The 20,006-nt window shown below is 46.0% G+C and overlaps 1 protein-coding gene across 1 annotated transcript in view; it reads left to right on the top strand.

Annotated features, from left to right (window-relative positions):
- The window catches only part of DNAH3 (dynein axonemal heavy chain 3), a 1,861,430-nt gene that overhangs the window by 1,063,381 nt on the left and 778,043 nt on the right, over positions 1-20,006 (top strand). The window contains exon 43 of the mRNA XM_069647670.1: positions 8,381-8,560. Coding sequence (XP_069503771.1) covers positions 8,381-8,560 — 180 coding nt within the window. The remainder of the gene's footprint in view (positions 1-8,380; positions 8,561-20,006) is intronic.

Raw genomic sequence — 20,006 nt, 5'->3', positions numbered from 1 at the left:
GCCAGAAACATTTACCTGCGACGGCACATAGTTCTCATCATCCAAATCAGCACCTGAATAGAGGTCTGGGGAGGTGCACCCAGAGACACCCCTGGACAGAATGGTCTGCAGCAAGATTGGGTTCTCACCCACCACCACACCACGTCCCCCACTGGTGCCCAGTCGTGCCTGAGATTCCTCCTGGGTCTGCACCATCTCCTCAACCTCAACAGCATCAAGTGCGTCATCCCCTGCAAAAACATGAAAGACAAAAAATGGAAACAGGCATTAGCACCATAGCACACAAATAGGCCTGTCAAGCTACAGAACCAGTACATGATTTACACATGTCCCACATGACTATAACCCTCCCATGCATGCACTGTCACTGAGTTGGAAGGGGAGGCAAAAGGCAGACACCGATGACACCAAGATGAAAGAGCAACACATTTGCGGCATGCTGGGTAGCACTGCCATCACACATTGGCCTGTGAGTGACATGTCCAATACACATACATGACACATGCCATCACACAGATGGCATGTACCATAGCCATGGTACATTCCACAAGTACATCCATATGTCAGTGAATAAGTACTGTCAGCCATCCATGTGAGATGGACATGATGAGATGAAAAATGCTACATAGTGTGACAAAATACGCATGTGCCACATACTGCAACACATCCAGTGTACAAAAATACAGTGATTGCAGGCCGATGTACACATCAATGGTTGTGCACTTCAACATGACAGGAAACAACTATCATCTTCCACATTCAAACAGGCCACAAAAATGTATGTGATCAGGCCAATACTCAATCAGCCTGTATGGTCAAATCATTCACCTAACAAGGTAACACATGTGGGCCAATGTTGGGCTCATCAATGACAGAAGCATGTCACAAATGTGACAATAGGGCTGAGGAATGCGTAGCAAAAGTGGGAGAATTGAAACGAACACTGAACGAACACTGAAAAATAAAAACTTCAAGGGCAACTGCCGTAATGTTGCGCTAAATTACTACTGTGGGCAGAAGGGATACTGTCACACCCAAATCCAAGGCCGCTGAATGTTTTGGATGAAGCACATGGGTGACCCATACCACTCAGACACACACACCCTCACCTTGCACTCACTCAGAACCCGTCACCCAAACAACATACACATGCATTACACACACATACATGGGCACTCACCGGACAATGCATCATAATCAGGTAGTTCTCCCACACCTTGGATCTGTTCCTCTTTGACGAAGGCCCCAGCAACAGAAGAATGTTCAGTGAATTTGTTGTCCTCTTGTGGAGACCCACCGCCAGTCACCAGAGTAGCGGCATGATTTGAGGCCAGCTTGTTCTTTGCTCTGCGTTTCAGGTCATTCCACCACTTGTAGCAATCATCAGCTGTGCGCCTCACAAATCCAAGGGAACTTATGCGGTCGGCGATGATCTGCCAGTGTGCCTTACATTGACCAGTTGTGGTCTTGGACCCTGCAGTCACCAGCATTTCGTGGCTATGTGCCGACACATAGGACACAAGTGCATCAAGTTCCGCGTCATTAAAGCAAGGCTTCCTTGACGTGTCGGAGTGTGTAGCCGTGTCTGGGGTCTCAGCCTGTCGTGCCAGAGCACCCTTCTTCCTCTTCTTTAAAGGTGGAGCGGAGCCAGAGTGGCTTACGCCGCTCTGGTCAGTAGGGGCAGAATCACCGGTGGACTGGGTAGTAGGAGTGTGGGAATGCACAATGACCATAGGTCTTGATGCAGGCATTGGTTGCAGGGTAATGTTGGCAGGGGGAACGTCAGTTTGATGGACCTGGACTGATACTTTTCTGGCTGGGAGAGTCAGAGCTGGGGCGGATGGAGCTGCAGCTGCCCCTGCAGCCTCCCCACCCTGCATACTTGGGGCAGCAGATGACATAGCTGCCCCAGATCCACGTGGCTTGGTGACAACAACTTGCACTGCCACACGTGGCCTAGACTTGCTGACCTGGAAGTCAGCCTGGGAGTCATCCTGTGCCAGGTCAGGTGCCACAATGGGCTGGTCCAACAGGGGCTGAGCTGGGATGGTGTCAGCCACGTTTCCCGCAACCATGGGAGGGGGGCATGGGTGTCCCTGATTGTTCCTCCACACATGGGGGTATAGGGGCACCCTGCAAATCCCAGCCACGTCCCATACCGCGCCCACCTTTTGAAGGTCAGCCACCTTTGCCTCCCTTACCGCTTGGTCGCCTCCCAACCATGGCACTGATGTCGGTGTGCGTATGGGAGTTGCAGTAAACTATTGTCCTGGGCAATTGGGGGTCAAACGGGTAGGATACTAGGTGGAATTCGTACCCTAGTGCTCTAACAAGGCTGCCTGTGACCCCTGGGGGAAAATGACGGGTCACGCAACGCACAGGCAGCCCAAAATCTAAAATTAACGTGCACGCAACCCCTCTTAGACCACGTGCGTGAAAAAATGAACCCGCAGTATGCTGTGGCACCCAGAAAAACAAAAATAAGCGTATGCGTAATACACGCAGCCTACAATGAACTCTGAAGGGGAACGCAACACACGGGGCAAGCACAGTTGCTAAGTACGTGCGGAACTCACCGTCTGCCTGGAAAAAGAACGTGAAAAATACACGCGTGTGTGCGTTGGCAACACCCCCGCCAAAAGAAGAATTGTACGCTGTCTGAGGAGACAGGACAAAAGGAGAAGTGAACTCTGTTTGAGGAAACAGGCCCAACAAAAAATCAGAAAAGAGCTGTCGGAGGTAACAGGGAGTACGAACTAGAAACGCTGTGAAGTATTCGCGTGTGAACCGACAAGAAGTACATATTTTACCCACTCGCTCTCCACGAAAAGCACGTACAAGGAAATGGCGTCCTACACGTAGCTTTTAAACCGGCCCACACGTACACGTCAGATACGCGTGTACGCAGGCCCTTTTCCCCTCAATTACACGCGATGACACTCGGACGTGCAGTTTTTCCACGTGTGCTCTGTCATCACGTGCTATGAGGGAAACAGCTGCGCGCGTGATGTAACTTACGCGCTAAGGGCCTTTGGTCCAATGAAATTGCATGCGTGTGCTGACGCGCTTACGCGCTAAAGCCCTTTCCTCGAATTACACGCTGACGTGCAATTTTTTCACGTGCCAAATCACTCTGTATCAAGCTGGCCACGCGAAAACACACAGGAGACCACACTCCTGCCCTGAAGGCCATTTTCCTGCCCCCACAGCCCCGAGCACGCTCCCACCTGCCATCTGCTGCTGCCTGACTGTCTGCTGCCCACGTGCCCTGCCATTTGGTGCATGCACATCAGCCATCTGCAGGGGTCCAGTTGCTGTGTCCACCCCTGCTGGAACAGAAGATTCCTGACTGGGATACCATCGCTCCACAGCCCGGCCCCAGGACCCAGTTGCCCACCCACTCCTGCCTCTGGGGTTGCCATGTCGGGCACATCTCTATCTGGCACCACTGGCAACCCCCAGCCAGAGAGGCAGAGGGCCACCAGTTTCACTGCCACCGAAGTTGGTGTCCTGGTGGAGCATGTCCTGGGGCATTATGATGCCCTCTTCGGAACATGACGCGCCAACAAGGAAGGACGGGAGAGGATCTGGGACGACGTAGTGGTTGCCATCAATGCGGAGGGGGTGGTAACCCGTGAAATCAAGCACGTCAAGAAGCGCTGGGAGGACTTCAGGTCCAGGACCCTCATAAAGGCCCGGCGCCTCGCCGGGCACGCATGAGTAACATCCAGATCCACGCCCAGATCCTTCGGAGGCAGACCCGTCTGGAGTTGAGCGGTAAGTGGCCAAGCATTGCTGTGTGAGACAGGGCATGTTGCAGTGTGCTGGTAGTCTGATGCTTGCCTGTATGTGTGACATAGGCCATGTATGGATGTTTGTGTGCAGGGACATCATGGTCATGCTTGTGAGACCAGTTATGTTGAACCAAATGGTTGTTTCATGTGTTTTAATGCAACATGGGGAGCTCTATGCGGAATGCACATATGAAAGCATGGCTGTCTCTGTTCCTGGACATGGAGGGGGGGGGGTGAGGAATGGGTGCTGATGTCATGTACATGTATGGTGCACGTGTGTGTGTGTGTGTGTGCCTGAGAAGTGTGTGTGTGTGTGTGTGACTTTGAAACGCCATGGATGCATGTGACTTTGAAGGCAACATCTTGGTTTACAGGGGCCCTTCTACATGGATGTTGATGTTGATTGCAGGCGCCGGGACTGTTTCTGCATGTGTGTTGTGTGCATTCACCAATGTGTTGTGGAATGACAGGATGGAAGTGACATTTGACAGTGCCACTCATGTGTTATTGCTTCCTGTCTAGGGTATTTTATACTGTACCCTGATGCTTGTGTTCTATGTCTCCCTCTATTCAGCGTCAAGTGAAGAAGAGGGCAGAGACGGCGCTGTGGAGCCAAGCGGCGGGGAGGCCTCCACTGGGCAGCGACACAAGGCCCAGCCACCCTCCCAGGAATTACCATCATCTGGGAGCAAGGGGGCTGGTACTGCGTCTGCCACAACAGCTGTGGCGGAAGGGCCGAGTGAGCCCCCACAGGGGCTTCCACTGGCGGAAGACGGTGTGGAGACATCCATGTTGGTGGTCTTCACAGAGAAGGAGGAGCCCGCTACTGAGCCGCACATGGGGCCTGGTGGGGGTAGTACCACTGGTGCAAGTGGTGCAGTTCAGGGCCAGGGTCAGGAGGCAGCACAGGTCACCGCGGAGGGGCCTGTGCATGTTGCTGTCCTTGACCCTGTGACTGCACCACCATGCACCAGCAGGGAGGCCCCGTCCCAGGCCCGTCCGCAGGTAGGGGAGAGTGCCATGTCATCTGCCTCTCCACTACCTGCGGACGAGGGGTCCCACGAACGTATGGGCTCCGTCCTTGTTGGTGTTGCGCTGCGCACGCGTGTCATTCGTGATGACGTGCATTCTTCCTGGGTGGAGAACGCACACCATCACAAAGAGCAGCGTCGTGACGTGGCACTGCTGGGAGGGGCCCTGGTTGGTGGGTTCCTACATGTATCGCACACTCTGGCGGACCTCTCCTCCTCTGTGGAAACTATGCGCCAGTCGTTCTCCACACCGTCTTCTGGCCCAGATTCCACCAGGGCCCCCTGTGGACCTGGCCCAACCAACACAGCCAGCTTGGTGGAGCTCACATCCCTGCCACAGTCGGGAGTCGGCAGCCCAGCAGGGGTGGACACCACAACTGGAGACCAGCTGATGGAGGATGTGCAGGCACCATCAGACACGGCACATGGACAGCAGCAGCAGGAGCAGGCTCTAGGTGGGAGCAATGATGGCTCGGGCCATCACCATCGGAGGGGCAGGCATTGGCCAGAGGGCAGGAGGACCCAGGAATGGGAGTGTCTTCCATGTGGCAGCGGTTGGGCCAGCAGATAGGTGCGGAGCGGCGGCGGGCAGAAGAGGCGCGGCTCACTCAGGGCGGAGTTCTCCATGTGTCGGGCTTTGAGGCGGGCAGAGTGCCTCGAGGCAACTCGCAGGGAGTTGGAACAGGCCATGAGTGCCTCCCTGCGAGGACTCGGGGCCAGGACAGAGGCCCGCCTCCGCCAAATAGACTTGGAGTTTGATGATGCCCTGGCTGACAACATCACCGAGTGAGCTGCAGGACTTGCCCGCCGCCATTGTAAATAGTTAGTAGTGTTAGGTTTCCTTTTTGTTTATTTTTATTTTGGGGCTATTGGACTTTGCCCCACACTTTTGTATATAGTTTTTTTATTAGGTAGGTTATTAGGTAGCTTTCTTTTATTTCGTTGGGCTCATGGACACTTGCAAATGGATTGTACATAGTTGGACGTTGAATTTATTTGGACTTTTTCATTTCGTTTCACCATGGATCAATGGATTTTCCTTTTTGCGTTTAATTTGGAGTTGGTTTGGTGTACAGACACTTTTTGCCATTTTTCTTTTGGATTACTTTGGATTTCTTCTGCATTTCATTAATTTTTTTATTGGACATGCATTTCATTTCATGTTTGCAATTATTTTATGCTTTCTTATATTTACATTGATTTTCATGTTAATACATTTTGATATTTTACTTCAATGTGTGTGATTCGCTCATTGGGTTCATGCATGTCAGAATGTGGGTTTACTTATTGAATGGCAACCTGTGTGTGTGTGTGTGTGTGTGTGACGGACATGTGTTGATGTACATAGTTGACTTTTGGTTTGTGTCATGAGATCGACATGTCACTGCTGGGGATGCAAAGGGACATGAGTGGGACATGAGTGGGGGCCTGCTGGCAGGTGCCCCTGACTGCAGGGGGGGTGGAGGTGCAGGGGACATGAGTGGGGGCCTGCTGGCAGGTGCCCCTGACTGCAGGGGGGTGGGGGTGCAAAGGGACATGAGTGGGACATGAGTGGGGGCCTGCTGGCAGGTGCCCCTGACTGCTGGGGGGTGGGGGTGCAAATGGACATGAGTGGGGGCCTGCTGGCAGGTGCCCCTGACTGCTGGGGGGTGGGGGTGCAAAGGGACATGAGTGGGACATGAGTGGGGGCCTGCTGGCAGGTGCCCCTGACTGCTGGGGGGTGGGGGTGCAGGGGGACATGAGTGGGTGATCAGTAGTGCAAGCTGACATGTGGCTTGGCTGGGGGGCAGGCCCATGGTAGATGGGCTGCCTGCGGGACATGACCAGGGGTGCAGGGTAGTCCCCTGTGGTGTGGGCTGCCTTCAGGGGCCGTGGAGGGTGTAGAGGGAACACCTGGGAGTACCCACACTGCCAATTCACGTGTAGGACTCCCCGCGCACCCCCGAAATTCAGTACACCACTCTGATAGCAAAATCGCGTGTGAAACTTCCCGCGCACCCCAGGAATACATGTACCCTGCTCAAATCGCGTGTGAAACTTCTCCCGCACCCCAGTTATACACGTACCCTGCTCGCACAGGGCCAATCGCGTGTGAAACTTCCTGCAAACCCCAGTAATACATGTACCCCACTCGCACAGGCCCTTTCGCGTGTGAAACTTCACACGAACCCCAGTAATACACGTACCCGGATCCAATCACGTGTGAGACTTCCCGCGAACCCCAGTAATACACGTACCCCACTCGCACAGGCCCTTTCACATGTGAAACTTCCTGCGAACCCCAGTTATACACGTACCCCACTCGCACAGGGCCAATCGCGTGTGAAACTTCCCGCGCACCCCAAAATACACATACTGGGACCAATCGCGTGTGAGACTTCCCGCGAACCCCAGTAATACACGTACCCCACTTGCACAGGCCCTTTCGCGTGTGAAACTTCCTGCGAACCCCGTAATACACGTACCCTGCTCCAATCGCGTGTGAAACTTCCCGCAAACCCCAGTTATACACGTACCCCACTCGCACAGGCCCTTTCGCGTGTGAAACTTCCCGCAAACCCCCGTAATACACGTGCCCTGCTCCAACCGCGTGTGAGACTTCCTGCGAACCCCAGTTATACACGTACCCCACTCGCACAGGCCCTTTCGCGTTTGAAACTTCCAGGGCACCCCCGAAATACACATACCCGGATCCAGTCGCGTGTGAGACTTCACGCGAACCCCAGTAATGCACGTTCCCCGCTTGCCGTTTGCTGTTTGGCAGCCCTGTAAACTGGTCCAGGGTTAGTGCAGCCCTTTGCTCTGGATTGGGGATTTTGATGGCTTTTCTTTGCGCGAGGGTGTTCTTGGGGGGCGTAACTGGCGCTGCTGCAGGGTCGCTGCGCCACTCTGTGCCACGGCTGGTTTTGGAGGCTAAAATCCATGAATACGCGGTGCGCGGAAATCGATTTTAGCGCACGCGGCTGGCGCAGACATTCACATGCGCACACTGTGCGCCACTTGTGCGCGAAATTCTATGAATTACCCCCTAAATGCGATCTATATGATATTAATCGGATTGGTCTAGTTACTACCGGAATAGTAAAATCCATTCAAAATTTCAGAATAGCCACATTAGGAGAACTATATTGACCCTTCTGACTACCCTTCAATGATTTATATGTACCTCAGAAAACGATTGTCCTCTATTGATGTGCACTTCTATACATATATATAACATGCCTCTAGGAATCATTGTGTTATTGACATTCTGGACTTCTGTGGATTGGCTTTCAAATAGTTCATATTTAATTTCAAGAGTTATGGTTTGCGTATCAGTTTAACAATTCTAAAAGCCGAGCTGGATTGTAATCTTTGGTAGGTCAACGAGGCCAGCCCTGATTGCTACCATGGATAGACTTTTTAGAAGGATTTCAGTTCTAATGTTATGGGTTTTGTATTCTCCCTCACACAGAACTAGACATTTGCAATAGAAATAATTGCCTAGATTGACATAAAGAAAACTTTGGTTTGAACAATCTGTACCTTGCACACATGGGTTTTCTTTCTCGCTAGATGATCTGAACATGCCTGCAAAAGAGATTTACGGAGCCCAGCCGCCGATAGAACTTCTCCGGCAGTGGATTGATCACGGACATTGGTATGACAAGAAGGATACTTCCCGCTTGGACCTTTTGGATATCTTGATGATTTCAGCAATGGGACCCCCAGGTGGCGGAAGGAATGATATTACAGGTACACAACTAGGCTTTCAACTGCAAAAGCGAGTGAACTAATTATGTTTCATCTTTGGAAATCCATTTAAATTGGTTGGAAACATCTTTAAAAAAATAATAGTCATTGCACGCTAGATCATCCCAGCCCTTTGAGGGACTTTTACATCATCCTCTATAAAGAAATGGTTCCTGACATTCTTCAAAGGCCATGCACATTGAAATGTGCTATGCTTGCAAAACCAGTTCATGTTCCCTGTCTGATATCACCCGTGACATTTTTCAAATATTGTTGATGATGTGTTCTTTGGTTTTATAAGGTCATACTTGAAATGGAATAGTGAGTTTGAAATGTGTGGGTGACAAACTTTCAGAAAAAGGATAGCGTGTTCGTGAAAAGGACTGTACATTTCAAACACAGATATCATCACAATGTCTGGCCGAACAATGATAAGGTAACATTTGCATATAGCGCTTTCTTTCTGATTCCTCACTCTCATCAGCAGTGTAATAATAGCTGTTATTAATATCCAATTTCTTGTTACTCACTGTATCAACCTTGGCAGGATATGTGTGTGAGTCAGCCCCACCGCAATTCAAACCTGTGACTGTATGTAGGTTGTATCAAATCTCTGAAATAATTAGCAGGCCCTCTGAGCTACTTAGACCTGCAATGTCTTTTCAGTTAAAATCCTCCTGAAATGTACTTTTTCGAGTACGACTGTGTGTGCCAACACCTTAGCCATTTGATAAATTGTGGCTGAGAAGACTGATTTTAAGATCAAGCAGAATCCAATAAGGAGACATTGCAAAAATAAATGTCTTCTGAGTATTTCAGATTGATAACATTTTCACTGAGTGCATAAAGGGCAGTCACAGAAAGGGTGTATGAGCAAGCGGTCAATTTAAAAGGCAGGACCCAAGATCCTAAAAACCTTGACCAAAGGAGAACAGATCTCGGGCATCATTATAATTTTTGGTTAATTGAGGCGGAATGAAAAGATCCATACAGCTTCCAGTCCTCTTCAGTCGGTGCAAAATCCTGCACCTACAGAACCATGGGTTTGATGGAACAATTTGTGGCTTCTAAACTGAATGACTCTTAGCTGCATATGTAAGAGACCATGCATTGTCGCACTAATACCAATCACCATTCTCCTTAGAGTGTCTATGCCCAAATCGTCTGACCACCTTATACATAGAATAACTTTCGTTCTTCCATCTTATTTTGAAGAAAAGTCTTAAATGTAGCCTCTGTGGGGATAATAGAGAACACGTTTTCTTCCTCCTATATTCAGTTACCAGAAAATTACAGTGAGTCTGCAGTGCTGAATTTGTATTTCTTTTTTTTATATTATTTGATTTAAAAACATTTATACAAAGTAAAAGCTGTGCATTATTCTATTACTGTTGCTCCCAAAAGAATACAAAATCTGCACAATTTAAGACATCAGTTAGGACACAACATAACTACAACCGATAAAATTGTTTAAACTAGACTAATATATAGCAAGAGACAATATATTCATATTTTATAGGCTAAATACATGTACTGAATTAGTTCCTAGGACAAACACCATACAAAAACAAAAAATATGCATGTACACAAATCTTACACAACCACATTTTAAAGGTTTAGGTGTCATAAGACTTATTTCCCAATTCAAGTCATTAAACAATATTCACATATCTTCATATAAGACATTTCTCTCTAGACTTATATACATTACTATCTTATAGTTGCATAATACAAGCAGATTGTTTATCCAGCTATCGAGTTGAGGTTTCTTTCTAGTTTTCCACACATTCAGAATTAGTTTTTGAGCAACAACAAAAGCTATGTCAATCCACATTTTCATTCTATGACTGATATCCATATTACGTCCCTCTAAAAATAATGTTACTTGTTTTTGATGCCAAACCATGCTGCCTTCGCTCATCCACAACCTTGGCCTTAGCGACAACAGGATACACCAGAAAAAGACCAGGGGGAGCTAGCTTTACGGTCACAGCCCCTACGCTCTGGAATGCCCTTCCGGCCTGCATCCAAGATGAGCCATCTGACCTAGTCTTTAGAAAAAGACGGAAAAATGTACTGTACAACAAATATGTATAAGACTTTTTCCTCCCGTCATGTCATGACTGTACCGTATCGCTTGCTACTAAGTATGCACCACCGCCGTGATACCTCTGGACGCTATCAATAAATGAAATGAATAAATAAATATTAATACTAATATCCGCAGCCAAACCTATGCTATCCAAAACATCCATCCAAAATACAACATTTGGGTAAACCCCATAACATATGCAATAAAGTCCCTCTCTCTTTCCTGCATCCTGTGAGTGGTCAGAAATGTGAAGCAGACAACTTGGTAAAGGTTTTTCACAATAAGCCATTTTATCAACTCAAAGGGGTTTGATAAATGCCTCACTATCCCTAACCTAACAGGGATTTTCCCTACCTAGCAAAAAAACTAAAGAAAACACTTTAACATAAGGAATCTGTCCCTCACACTTGTGCACACATCAAACTCATAAAGGAAATATATGGCAATTCAAATGTAACATAAATAACAGTTAAGTTTAACATAGACCTAATAACTGTATATCCTTGTAACCTGGGTTGGTTCCCCTTCCCCAGATTTAAAGCAGGATTTTCACTCAAAAGTTCATATAAACAGGATCCTCTTTGTAGCCAAGTTTGGATCATAAAGTTCTTCATGCTCCAAAGGTCTTTCAACTGGACTTTAACCAACCGTTCAATTGGACAAACAGTTTTTATCTCTCCACTTATAGCAACACGTTCAACATAGCTTCTGCCTCTTGAGAAACAAAACACTTTCACAATTCTTTTCTATCAACATCAGATGTGTGAAGCACATTAATGACCTTGCCACTTCTTCTTCACAACCTACAACCACAATGTAGTACTTCAATGATTTCTTCCTGGTCCACTAACCTGGCACGACTACCACTAAATGGTCCCTGCTCTTGTATACTCGCCTTCCGGCACTAAACGCTCCTAACAATAATACAAGTAGCAATCAATCTTTACTTTCAAGAACATCAGCATTCATAACTTCTTCTGGGAAGACAGGAGAAACATTGGTGCTGTTGTACTTGCCATGTGCAATGCAGGTTATGCTTCTCTCCTCCTTGATACTCTATATCAGGAGGACACCCCTTCTGCCACTCTTGTTTTCCCACTTTTGCAATGCTTGTTGATTTCTTGTTCAATTCTTGCCTCTTCCTCACTCTTGCAAATTGGGAGGAAGAGAGTGCAACTATTGGGTTACAATCCCTCTGTAAAAATGCTCTCTTGTTGTTTAGTTAATATAGTCTACACCCTGTTTGAAGTATTACCCCCTCTTTACTTTGGCAATGTTGCTTGTAATTGGCTGGCTTCGGTATTACCACTTCTTTAACTTGGCAATGGGGTTTATAATTAGCATGCTTCAGTGTTGCCCCCTCTTTGTCTTGGCAATAGTATTGGCTTAGATAGCACTGATTGTAACCTTTCCTTTCTGGTTAGTTTAATGCTTATGCCAATGAGACTTCCTTCTATTAGTTCGGTATTCAAAAGTGCTTTCAGTGGCCAGCGGTCAATCACGGAGTGAACCGGGATTGCCTGTTAATGGTAAACTCACTGGTGTCTGCAAACACAACCGCTCGATCCGCCACCACGCTTAGATATGCTTCTTCTGCTGCCTTTCACATGGCAGACTGCTTCGGATTTCTTGCGGCCCGCGCTGATCAGGAAAGGAGCTTCCTTTGCTCCTAACGCACTCCGTTGCTCGCCAGCCGTTCACAGTTCATAAATAGAAGAGCCTCTGTCTCCAGGGGGACAGCTTGATACCACGCTGCTTCCCGCTGGGCAGTGTCTGCATTAAAGGCCCTCAGCTTTAGAGACCCTCTCAGGACCAACATCTGCATTAATAATAACTGTGGTTCCGGCATTTTCCTTCTTTAGTTTTACTTTTATTTTACTTTAATAATTTATATTGCACACCACTGACCTGGAGGCTTAAGGGAGCAGACAACAAACACATCAAACTAACATTCATCAGCATTAAAAGGGAGGCAAAGAAATGCAGCTTTCAATCAGGAAAATTGAAGCATGTTATTTAAACAGCAACGTCTTCAACTTCTTTTTGAAGATAGCAGTGTATCTGAACTCCCTAAGATTAGGCGCAATGTCATTCCAGGCCCTCGGGGCAGCCACTGAGAAGGAACAATTATTCACCTGGATGAGTTTGTAGGTGCAAGTTTTGAGTTGTTTAGTGTTATATGACCTAAGGGTACGAATACTTCATTGGGTTATCAGTCCTTCTTTACTTTTACTTTTACTTTAATTGATTTGTATAGCGGCCATAGACCCGAGGGCGTGAGGGCACTACAAGACAAATGACAATTACACAAGAACAACAAGGAGGTCCCGAGGAACAAGATCAAGAATAAGAGGAGTATGAAAATATTTGCTAACAGATAAAACAAGTTAGTTAAAAAGATAAGTCTTCAACTTCTTTTTAAAAATCTCAAGCGAGTCAATGGATCTCAATTCAAGAGGAAGGGCATTCCATACGATGGGGCAAATGGCAAAGAAGGTGGATTTAGCCACCTTGCCAGTAAGGCATCTTGGAACAAATAGGCGATGTTGAGAATTAGATCTCAGGGTTCTTGCATTAATTCTTGTGCTAAGGAGTTGTTGTAGATAATCCAGCATTTTGCCATGAAGCGATTTATGTATAATCGTCAGGGTTCTGAACCGGATTCTAGACTCCACTGGCAACCAGTGTGAGGCCCGTCTAGCTGATGTAATGTGGTCTCTACGCTTAAGTTTTATAACCATTCTAACAGCGCTATTTTGATATACTTTAAGTTTATTGAGGCTAGTTTTATCCAATCCTAGTAAAAGACTTGAGGAATAGTCGATTTTGGAGCCTATTACAGCTCTAGCAATATTCTCTGTATTTTCTTGAGATATAAAAGGTATTAAATGTGCCAACAGTTTTATATAATAAGCACACGATGAGACTAAGCTGCTCACATGTTGCTTCATAGATAATCTCTGGTCAAGCGTAAAACCAAGCGTTTTCACTTTTTTTAGCGGAATGATAGTTTCGTATCCCATCTGAAAACTATCATAGCTAGGACCAAGTCTTTTTAATATCTGTGAAGAGCCGATAACAAGAAGTTCCGTTAATATCTGTGAAGAGCCGATAACAAGAAGTTCCGTTTTGGATTTATTTAATGCTAGTTTATTTATGACCATCCAAGATTCAATGATAGCAAAGACTTTTTGAATGGCCAGTTCATCCAAGTCATGTGAACCAGATAGTGGGATGACACATTGCATGTCATCCGCATAATTAGTGAATATTATGTTCTCATGATCTAACATGGCAAACAATGGAGCAGTAAAGATGTTATAAAAACATGGAGAGGCACAAGCCCCTTGTGGGATACTACAAGAAATCGTAATGGGCTCAGACTCTGCCATGCCACATAACATCCTACTGTCTCGATTGTTGAGAAAAGAAGAGAACCAATCAATTGCATTAGGTGGGAAATTAGCAACCTCATACAACCTGGTGGACATGAGTGCATGATCCACCAAGTACCAAAGCCAACACGGAATCCGGACGGATGATCATTTAGGATAGGACATTTATTTAGATGTTCTGATATCTGAATATAGGCCACGCGAGCAAGGATCTTAAGTAAGAAGGCAGTATTGGTGATGGGCCTATAATTGTTAGGGAGATCCACTGTTAGGCCTGGCTTCTTTAGAATTGGCATAACGCATGCTTTCTTAAGATCTTGAGGTACCGAGCCTGTCAATAGAGAGGCATTGATGAATTTACAAGTTGCCCTAATGATAGTAGCGGAGCAGGTTTTAATCATCATGGTGGTATAGATGTCATCTTTGCATTTTGTGCCTTTAAGTTGTTAATTTCTAGATCTTCTTCATTAATGGGTACAAAATCAAAAACTGGAATAACAGGAGATCTTTTATAAGTCCACTCCTCCGACATATGTTTGTTACCTTTTAATATGTTACTTTTTTTCAATATTTTCTTTAATAGTGTTTAATTTATCATGCATGGCATGTTGCATTACGTTATATCAAGTATTATTATCCTTGATGTTTCTCTCTGTGGTACTATGATTAGTGCTTTCTTGTTCTTTTAGAATACAAAAGAGTTCTTTGGAGTTATGTTGGGCACTTTCTATTCTTTTATTTAAAAAGTTTCTTTTAGCATCTATGATAGCTTTTTTGTAAGAAGAGGCAGCTGACTTATAATGCTCAAGAAGCATGGGTATGCTCTTGTTCCTCCACGCATGGTAGGATTTTAGTGTTAAAGATTTCAGGGATTGTAATTCTGAGGTGGACCAGACATTACGTTTAGTTTCAGGTTTTACTAAATTGTTTTTAATAGGAGCTAGGATATTAGCAACTCTTTCCAAATTCATAGAAATCAAATTGGATAATTCTTCAGGAGTGTTTACATTAGAATGGTTCAATGAGATATTGAGCAATGGTTCAGTTTTTTCAGGGGTGATGTTTTTCAGATTACGATGCAGTGCTACTACATTATGTGGGCGTTTAGTTTGTATAGGAAGATCCACTACAATAGTGAAGTTAACAAAGTAATGGTCAGACCAGGGGCAAGATAGAACAGATATGTCTCTAATGTTAACTGCATGCCCAGGCACCCAATCCAGGATGTGGCCCAAAGTATGTGTTGGCTCTTGGATAAATTACAAAAATCCCAATTCGTCTAATGCGTCTTTGAGTTCAAGCGCAATCTTATCCTCCTTATGGTTGGGCCATAAATTAAGGTCTCCCATGAGCAAATATTTAGTATTAACCTTAAAAGAAGAGAGTAGGAAGGTTGAAATATTCTTAGCAAAATCGATGAATATAGTAGGTTTATAAATTAAGAGTATATTCAAAGTACTCTCAGCATTCAGACTGATTTTAATACAGATAGAATCGACTCCTTCCATAACAAATTCCTTGCTTTCCCAAATATTAAAAATATCTTTATATATAATGGCAACCCCCCTCCCCTCCCCTCCTTCCTGTCACTTCTAATCATTTTATATTCTGGAGGGATGGCTAAATTAAGTATGGGCCCTGCAGCTGCATGTTCACATATATCAGTGTTGTATTCTTCCAAGTGTGTGGCAATCTGTGTAGCATGTTTCACTAGTGATCTAGTGTTTAACAGAAGAAACACACTATTTGAATTTGAAGTGGGCGACCCTTCAATTTCAGCCTTAGCGGAATGTGCTTTCATCAGTATGGTCATGTCCCAATCAATTAGATAGGGATCCACACATGATGAAACTTCCTTTGTCGATGAGAATTGAGGTACCATGCTTATTTTAGTATTAGTGGGTAGTGGGGTCTGTTAAGTTACTGAGGTAAGTACAGGTGGAGCTATGTGCAGTGAGTCTGAGTGATACAAAACACATGGATTGGTAACAATATCACTTGGTGCAAGCAGAGTATTAATATAATTTATGGAGCATCTCAGGGCATTATCTTTGGAGTGTAATTGGGTACTTGGCGTATATTGTTTAGCCAGCATATAGTGGGCTAGTCCCTATCAAGCATTTATGTAGTATGAGCAGGAGCCAAAAATCGATTCTTGCATCTATACGGCGTCAATGTAAACTGCACCTACCTGGCCTCAGTCACGTGATCTCTCCTATTAAGGCCACTGATCACTCTTACCACACTATTCTGTATGATCTGGAGCCTACTGCAATCACATTTAGCTATGTCCACCAGTAAACTGTGTGAGGAACTCATGGTGGTCAACAAGTAAGACAGACACAAGTGATCACAGTTTAAGGGTGTTTATTGAACAATTAATGGTGTATGCAGGTTGGAAAAACACCTAGTTTAAACCTAAATCTAAGATGGGAGCAAGCGTTGAACATCAAATGAAAATAAGGCAGTCCTTGTGGCGTTGTGTCAAAATAAAAGGGCATATACTAAGAAACCTATTGCCAAACCTTGCAAAGAATACAAAAAGGGGTGTGGGATAGTTCTCAAGAAAAGAAAGAAGTGTTCTTAAATAATATGTCAGGAAGCAGTAGCCTGGGCCTTTCTTCCCCACGTTTTGAGTTTGGGGTAAGACGGGAGCTTGGCGCAAAGTACAGTCTTGGGCTTCTCCAGCATGAGACGACAGTTCCATTGTCAGTTCTCAAGACTGAGGATGGCCAAGTCTCGTTTCCTTTGAAAGTCTCTTGCCTTCGTGGCCTGACATGTTCAAATAACAAAACACATACACAATCTCTATTCCATGGCCTTTGGGTGACGGCTTTCACCCCAGGATTCCCTTCTTCTGGGCGCTAATCCCTAGAAAGTTCTTTATTGATATCAAGATCCTGGATAGCTATGTTTTCTCGCTTTCGAGTGTCTCTCTGGTTCCAAAATAAAGTTCCTTTAACAAATGAACATTTGTTTCCAATGTTCACTGTGTGATGGGTTTACCCCTGGGTCCCCTTCTTCTGGGCACTGACCCTTCTCAATTGTTTACCACGATTTTACGTAGGGTGATGGCTTCAACCCTGGGTACCCCCATTCTGGGCACTGACCCTTATTTATTTTCAACCTCCCTTCTCTGGGTTTACTACAGCTACTCCTCTGCTCACAAATCTTGGTGTCTTTTCAAACAGTTCTAGTGGGCATCCCTCTGCCGGGTTCACTCTTGTCAACACACTGTTTCCTGGGACTTTGTACTTGCCCCCTTCTTGTCAGCATCCCTTGGTTGCGCTCACTCTTGCCAACTTCACTTGCTTGCATTTGCGTATTCATTCCCCTTGATTTCACACTGGTGTAGATTAAAGTCTTTCGATTGTATGGGGATTTTACTAGACCTCCTGTCTGACCACTTTGACTGCTTTCGGCAACTCTCTTACAGCCTTCTGGTACCCGTATTTTCACTCTGATGGGGATCGACCAGAATCTCTTGAGTTAGCAATCACGTGGTTTTCCCTCTGCAGCCGGTCTCCCCTTAACACTTTTTACAGTTCTTTACACAGTTCATTAAACCTGGTTCAGACTTGCCACTTTACGCTTCTCATTCAACACAGCCGGGTTCTTATCGATTCTCACCTCGACTCACCGGCTGTGATGAGCCTCTTGGCTTTTCTGGAGTCAAGGCCGGTACCACGGGTGCTGGAGCTTCCCTCGCTCCTGCTTATCGGCATAGGCTTACCCAATGTGCCGTTGACATCTGCTGCAAGACAGTCGTGCTATTGTTCGCAGTCTTAGATTTTCATCCTCGAAGGTTCCACGGGCCTGGGATGAAAAGGGCTAGGTCACTTCTCTCCTCGCCACCCACTTGATTCCTGCCACCTTTTGCCTTTGCTTGAACTGCTGTGCCTGGTTAACCGTCTCGTTGTGCTGTCTGCCGTGCTCGCCTTGCTCGTACTGAGCTCTCTTGCGCCACCTTTTATCCCTGTGGGGAAAAGGAAGGGCTGTCAGGTGTATGTCAATTGAGTCAATTGCCTGATTTTGCCTGACCCTCGGGTTGGGATGTCATGTACACAGGTTTAACATTAGTCTGCTGTCTATTGTGTGGTGCGTTGGTGTTCGTGTCAGAAGGGGCAGTGTTTTTGAATTTATTTATTTTATTTATGTATTTATAGAGTGCCGAAAGCGCGTAGGCATCGGGGCGCTGTAACAAAAACACAAAAGACAGTCCATATATAACGATACAGGTCAGAAACAGAGGGGGAGAAACCAGGTGGGACTGGAGAGGTACCTAAATAAATTAGTTTTCAAGGCTTTCTTGAAAGTTTTCAAGGCTTTCTTGAAGGTTTTCAAATTGCTGTCCTCGGTAAGAGTAGTGGGTATGAGGTGCCAGAATTTGGCTACCTTGGCTGTGAAAGATTTTCCTAATCCTTTTTCTCGCTTGTATCTTGGGCATTTGATCCGTTTTTTTTCCTGCTGAACGCAGTGCTCTGGTGGGTAGGTACTGGGGTATCAGGTTTTTTGGATAGAGTGCGGCAGTTCCGTGTACACATTTATGGACAATTGATCTAATTTTGAAATGAATTCTGTCTTGGACAGATAACCAATATAGGTTCTTCCTGTGCTGTGTGTGTGTTTGTGTTTTGCGAATTTGTTCACAATACTCACAGCGTTGTTTTGTATCACCTGACACTTATCCATATTGGTGCGTGAGGCACCAATCAACAGGGAGTTACAGTAGTCCAATTTGCATAATACCGTAGCTCGGGTGATGGTTGCTATGTTATTCTGTGATATGTAAGGGCAGATGTTTTTCAAAATATGAAGGGAGTAATTGCAACTTTTAGTCATCTGATTAACGTGTGCGTCGGAGACAAGGGTAGCCACCAGTAGGATTCCCATCGTCTTATCAAGGACATGTATGCAGTTTGCACAAATTTTAAATTTAGAATATTCAGTGTCTAGTTTGGCACGTGGGGGTGTTGAACCGAAGATCATTAACTCAGTTTTTCCCCATTCATGCATAACCAGTTTGTTGACATTCGAGTCTCTATGAGATGCTAAGTCGTTGATAGAGTTGCTGCATCTTTATCATATGCTCCTGTGATTTCAATGTCTAACTGTGTGTCATCAGAGTAATTCGTGAAAAACACACGCAGGTCATCCAGAAGCGAACAGAGGGGTCTGACATAGAGATGGAAGATGCAACGCTCACCTTTGCTCTGCAGGGGCACCAGGAATCCTCTTCTCTGTGCCCCCTCCAGTATGCTCTGGAGTACTGAACTGTGAGCGTGTATCTGCAAGGAAATGGACAGGTATGTCAGCTACTTTGATGTGCGGGTAAGAACCACCACCCAGTACCTCCCATAATCCCCAACCTCTGGGTCCTCTGTCACCTGCTTTTATGTTACAGGAAGCTCTCCATCCTGCTTGATCTCAACAGGGGCGCTTAGATGCAACCAGTTACTTCACTGGCTGTTTTTGAGTTCCGCCCAGACCTGCTGCGGCGTGAAAGTCTTTATAAGAGTTCTATCAGGTAGGTTGAAGAAAGCGCTCACGTAACTGTTCTTTTTTGTGTTGGGTTTCTAGGCGCTTTAGTACTGTTCCAATGCCTCAATGTCCCAATGCGTGCCTTATGCTTTCCGTCGTGGCGCCTTTTGGGTGTTTTTTCCACCTCTTGTTGCTTTTGCTGCCTTAGCGCCTTTGCTTTGAAAGTCCTCTTTCAGCGCTATATTGCTTTTAGCTGTCCTTGGTGCTTGTGCTCCTATAAAGATCACGGAGAATTGCCTGTTGTTCACTGACCTTGTCTAAATTCTTTTTTACCCTTTTATTCAGGAGCGCTGCCAGCAGTGAAAGAATGTCGTGAAGAGGCCGCTCGCTGGATGGAGAAACGTGACATGCGGCTGCAACAACTGATGAGCGAAGCGCGGAGCTGTTGGAGGTCCTGGAGGCTGCAGCTGATCACCGGGAT

This window comes from Ambystoma mexicanum, chromosome 2q (assembly GCF_040938575.1).
Source record: "Ambystoma mexicanum isolate Mex_15411 chromosome 2q, UKY_AmexF1_1, whole genome shotgun sequence".
Taxonomy (NCBI): domain Eukaryota; kingdom Metazoa; phylum Chordata; class Amphibia; order Caudata; family Ambystomatidae; genus Ambystoma; species Ambystoma mexicanum.
The sequence above is the reverse complement of the archived record's forward strand: the minus strand, read 5'-3'. Positions and strand labels throughout refer to the sequence as shown.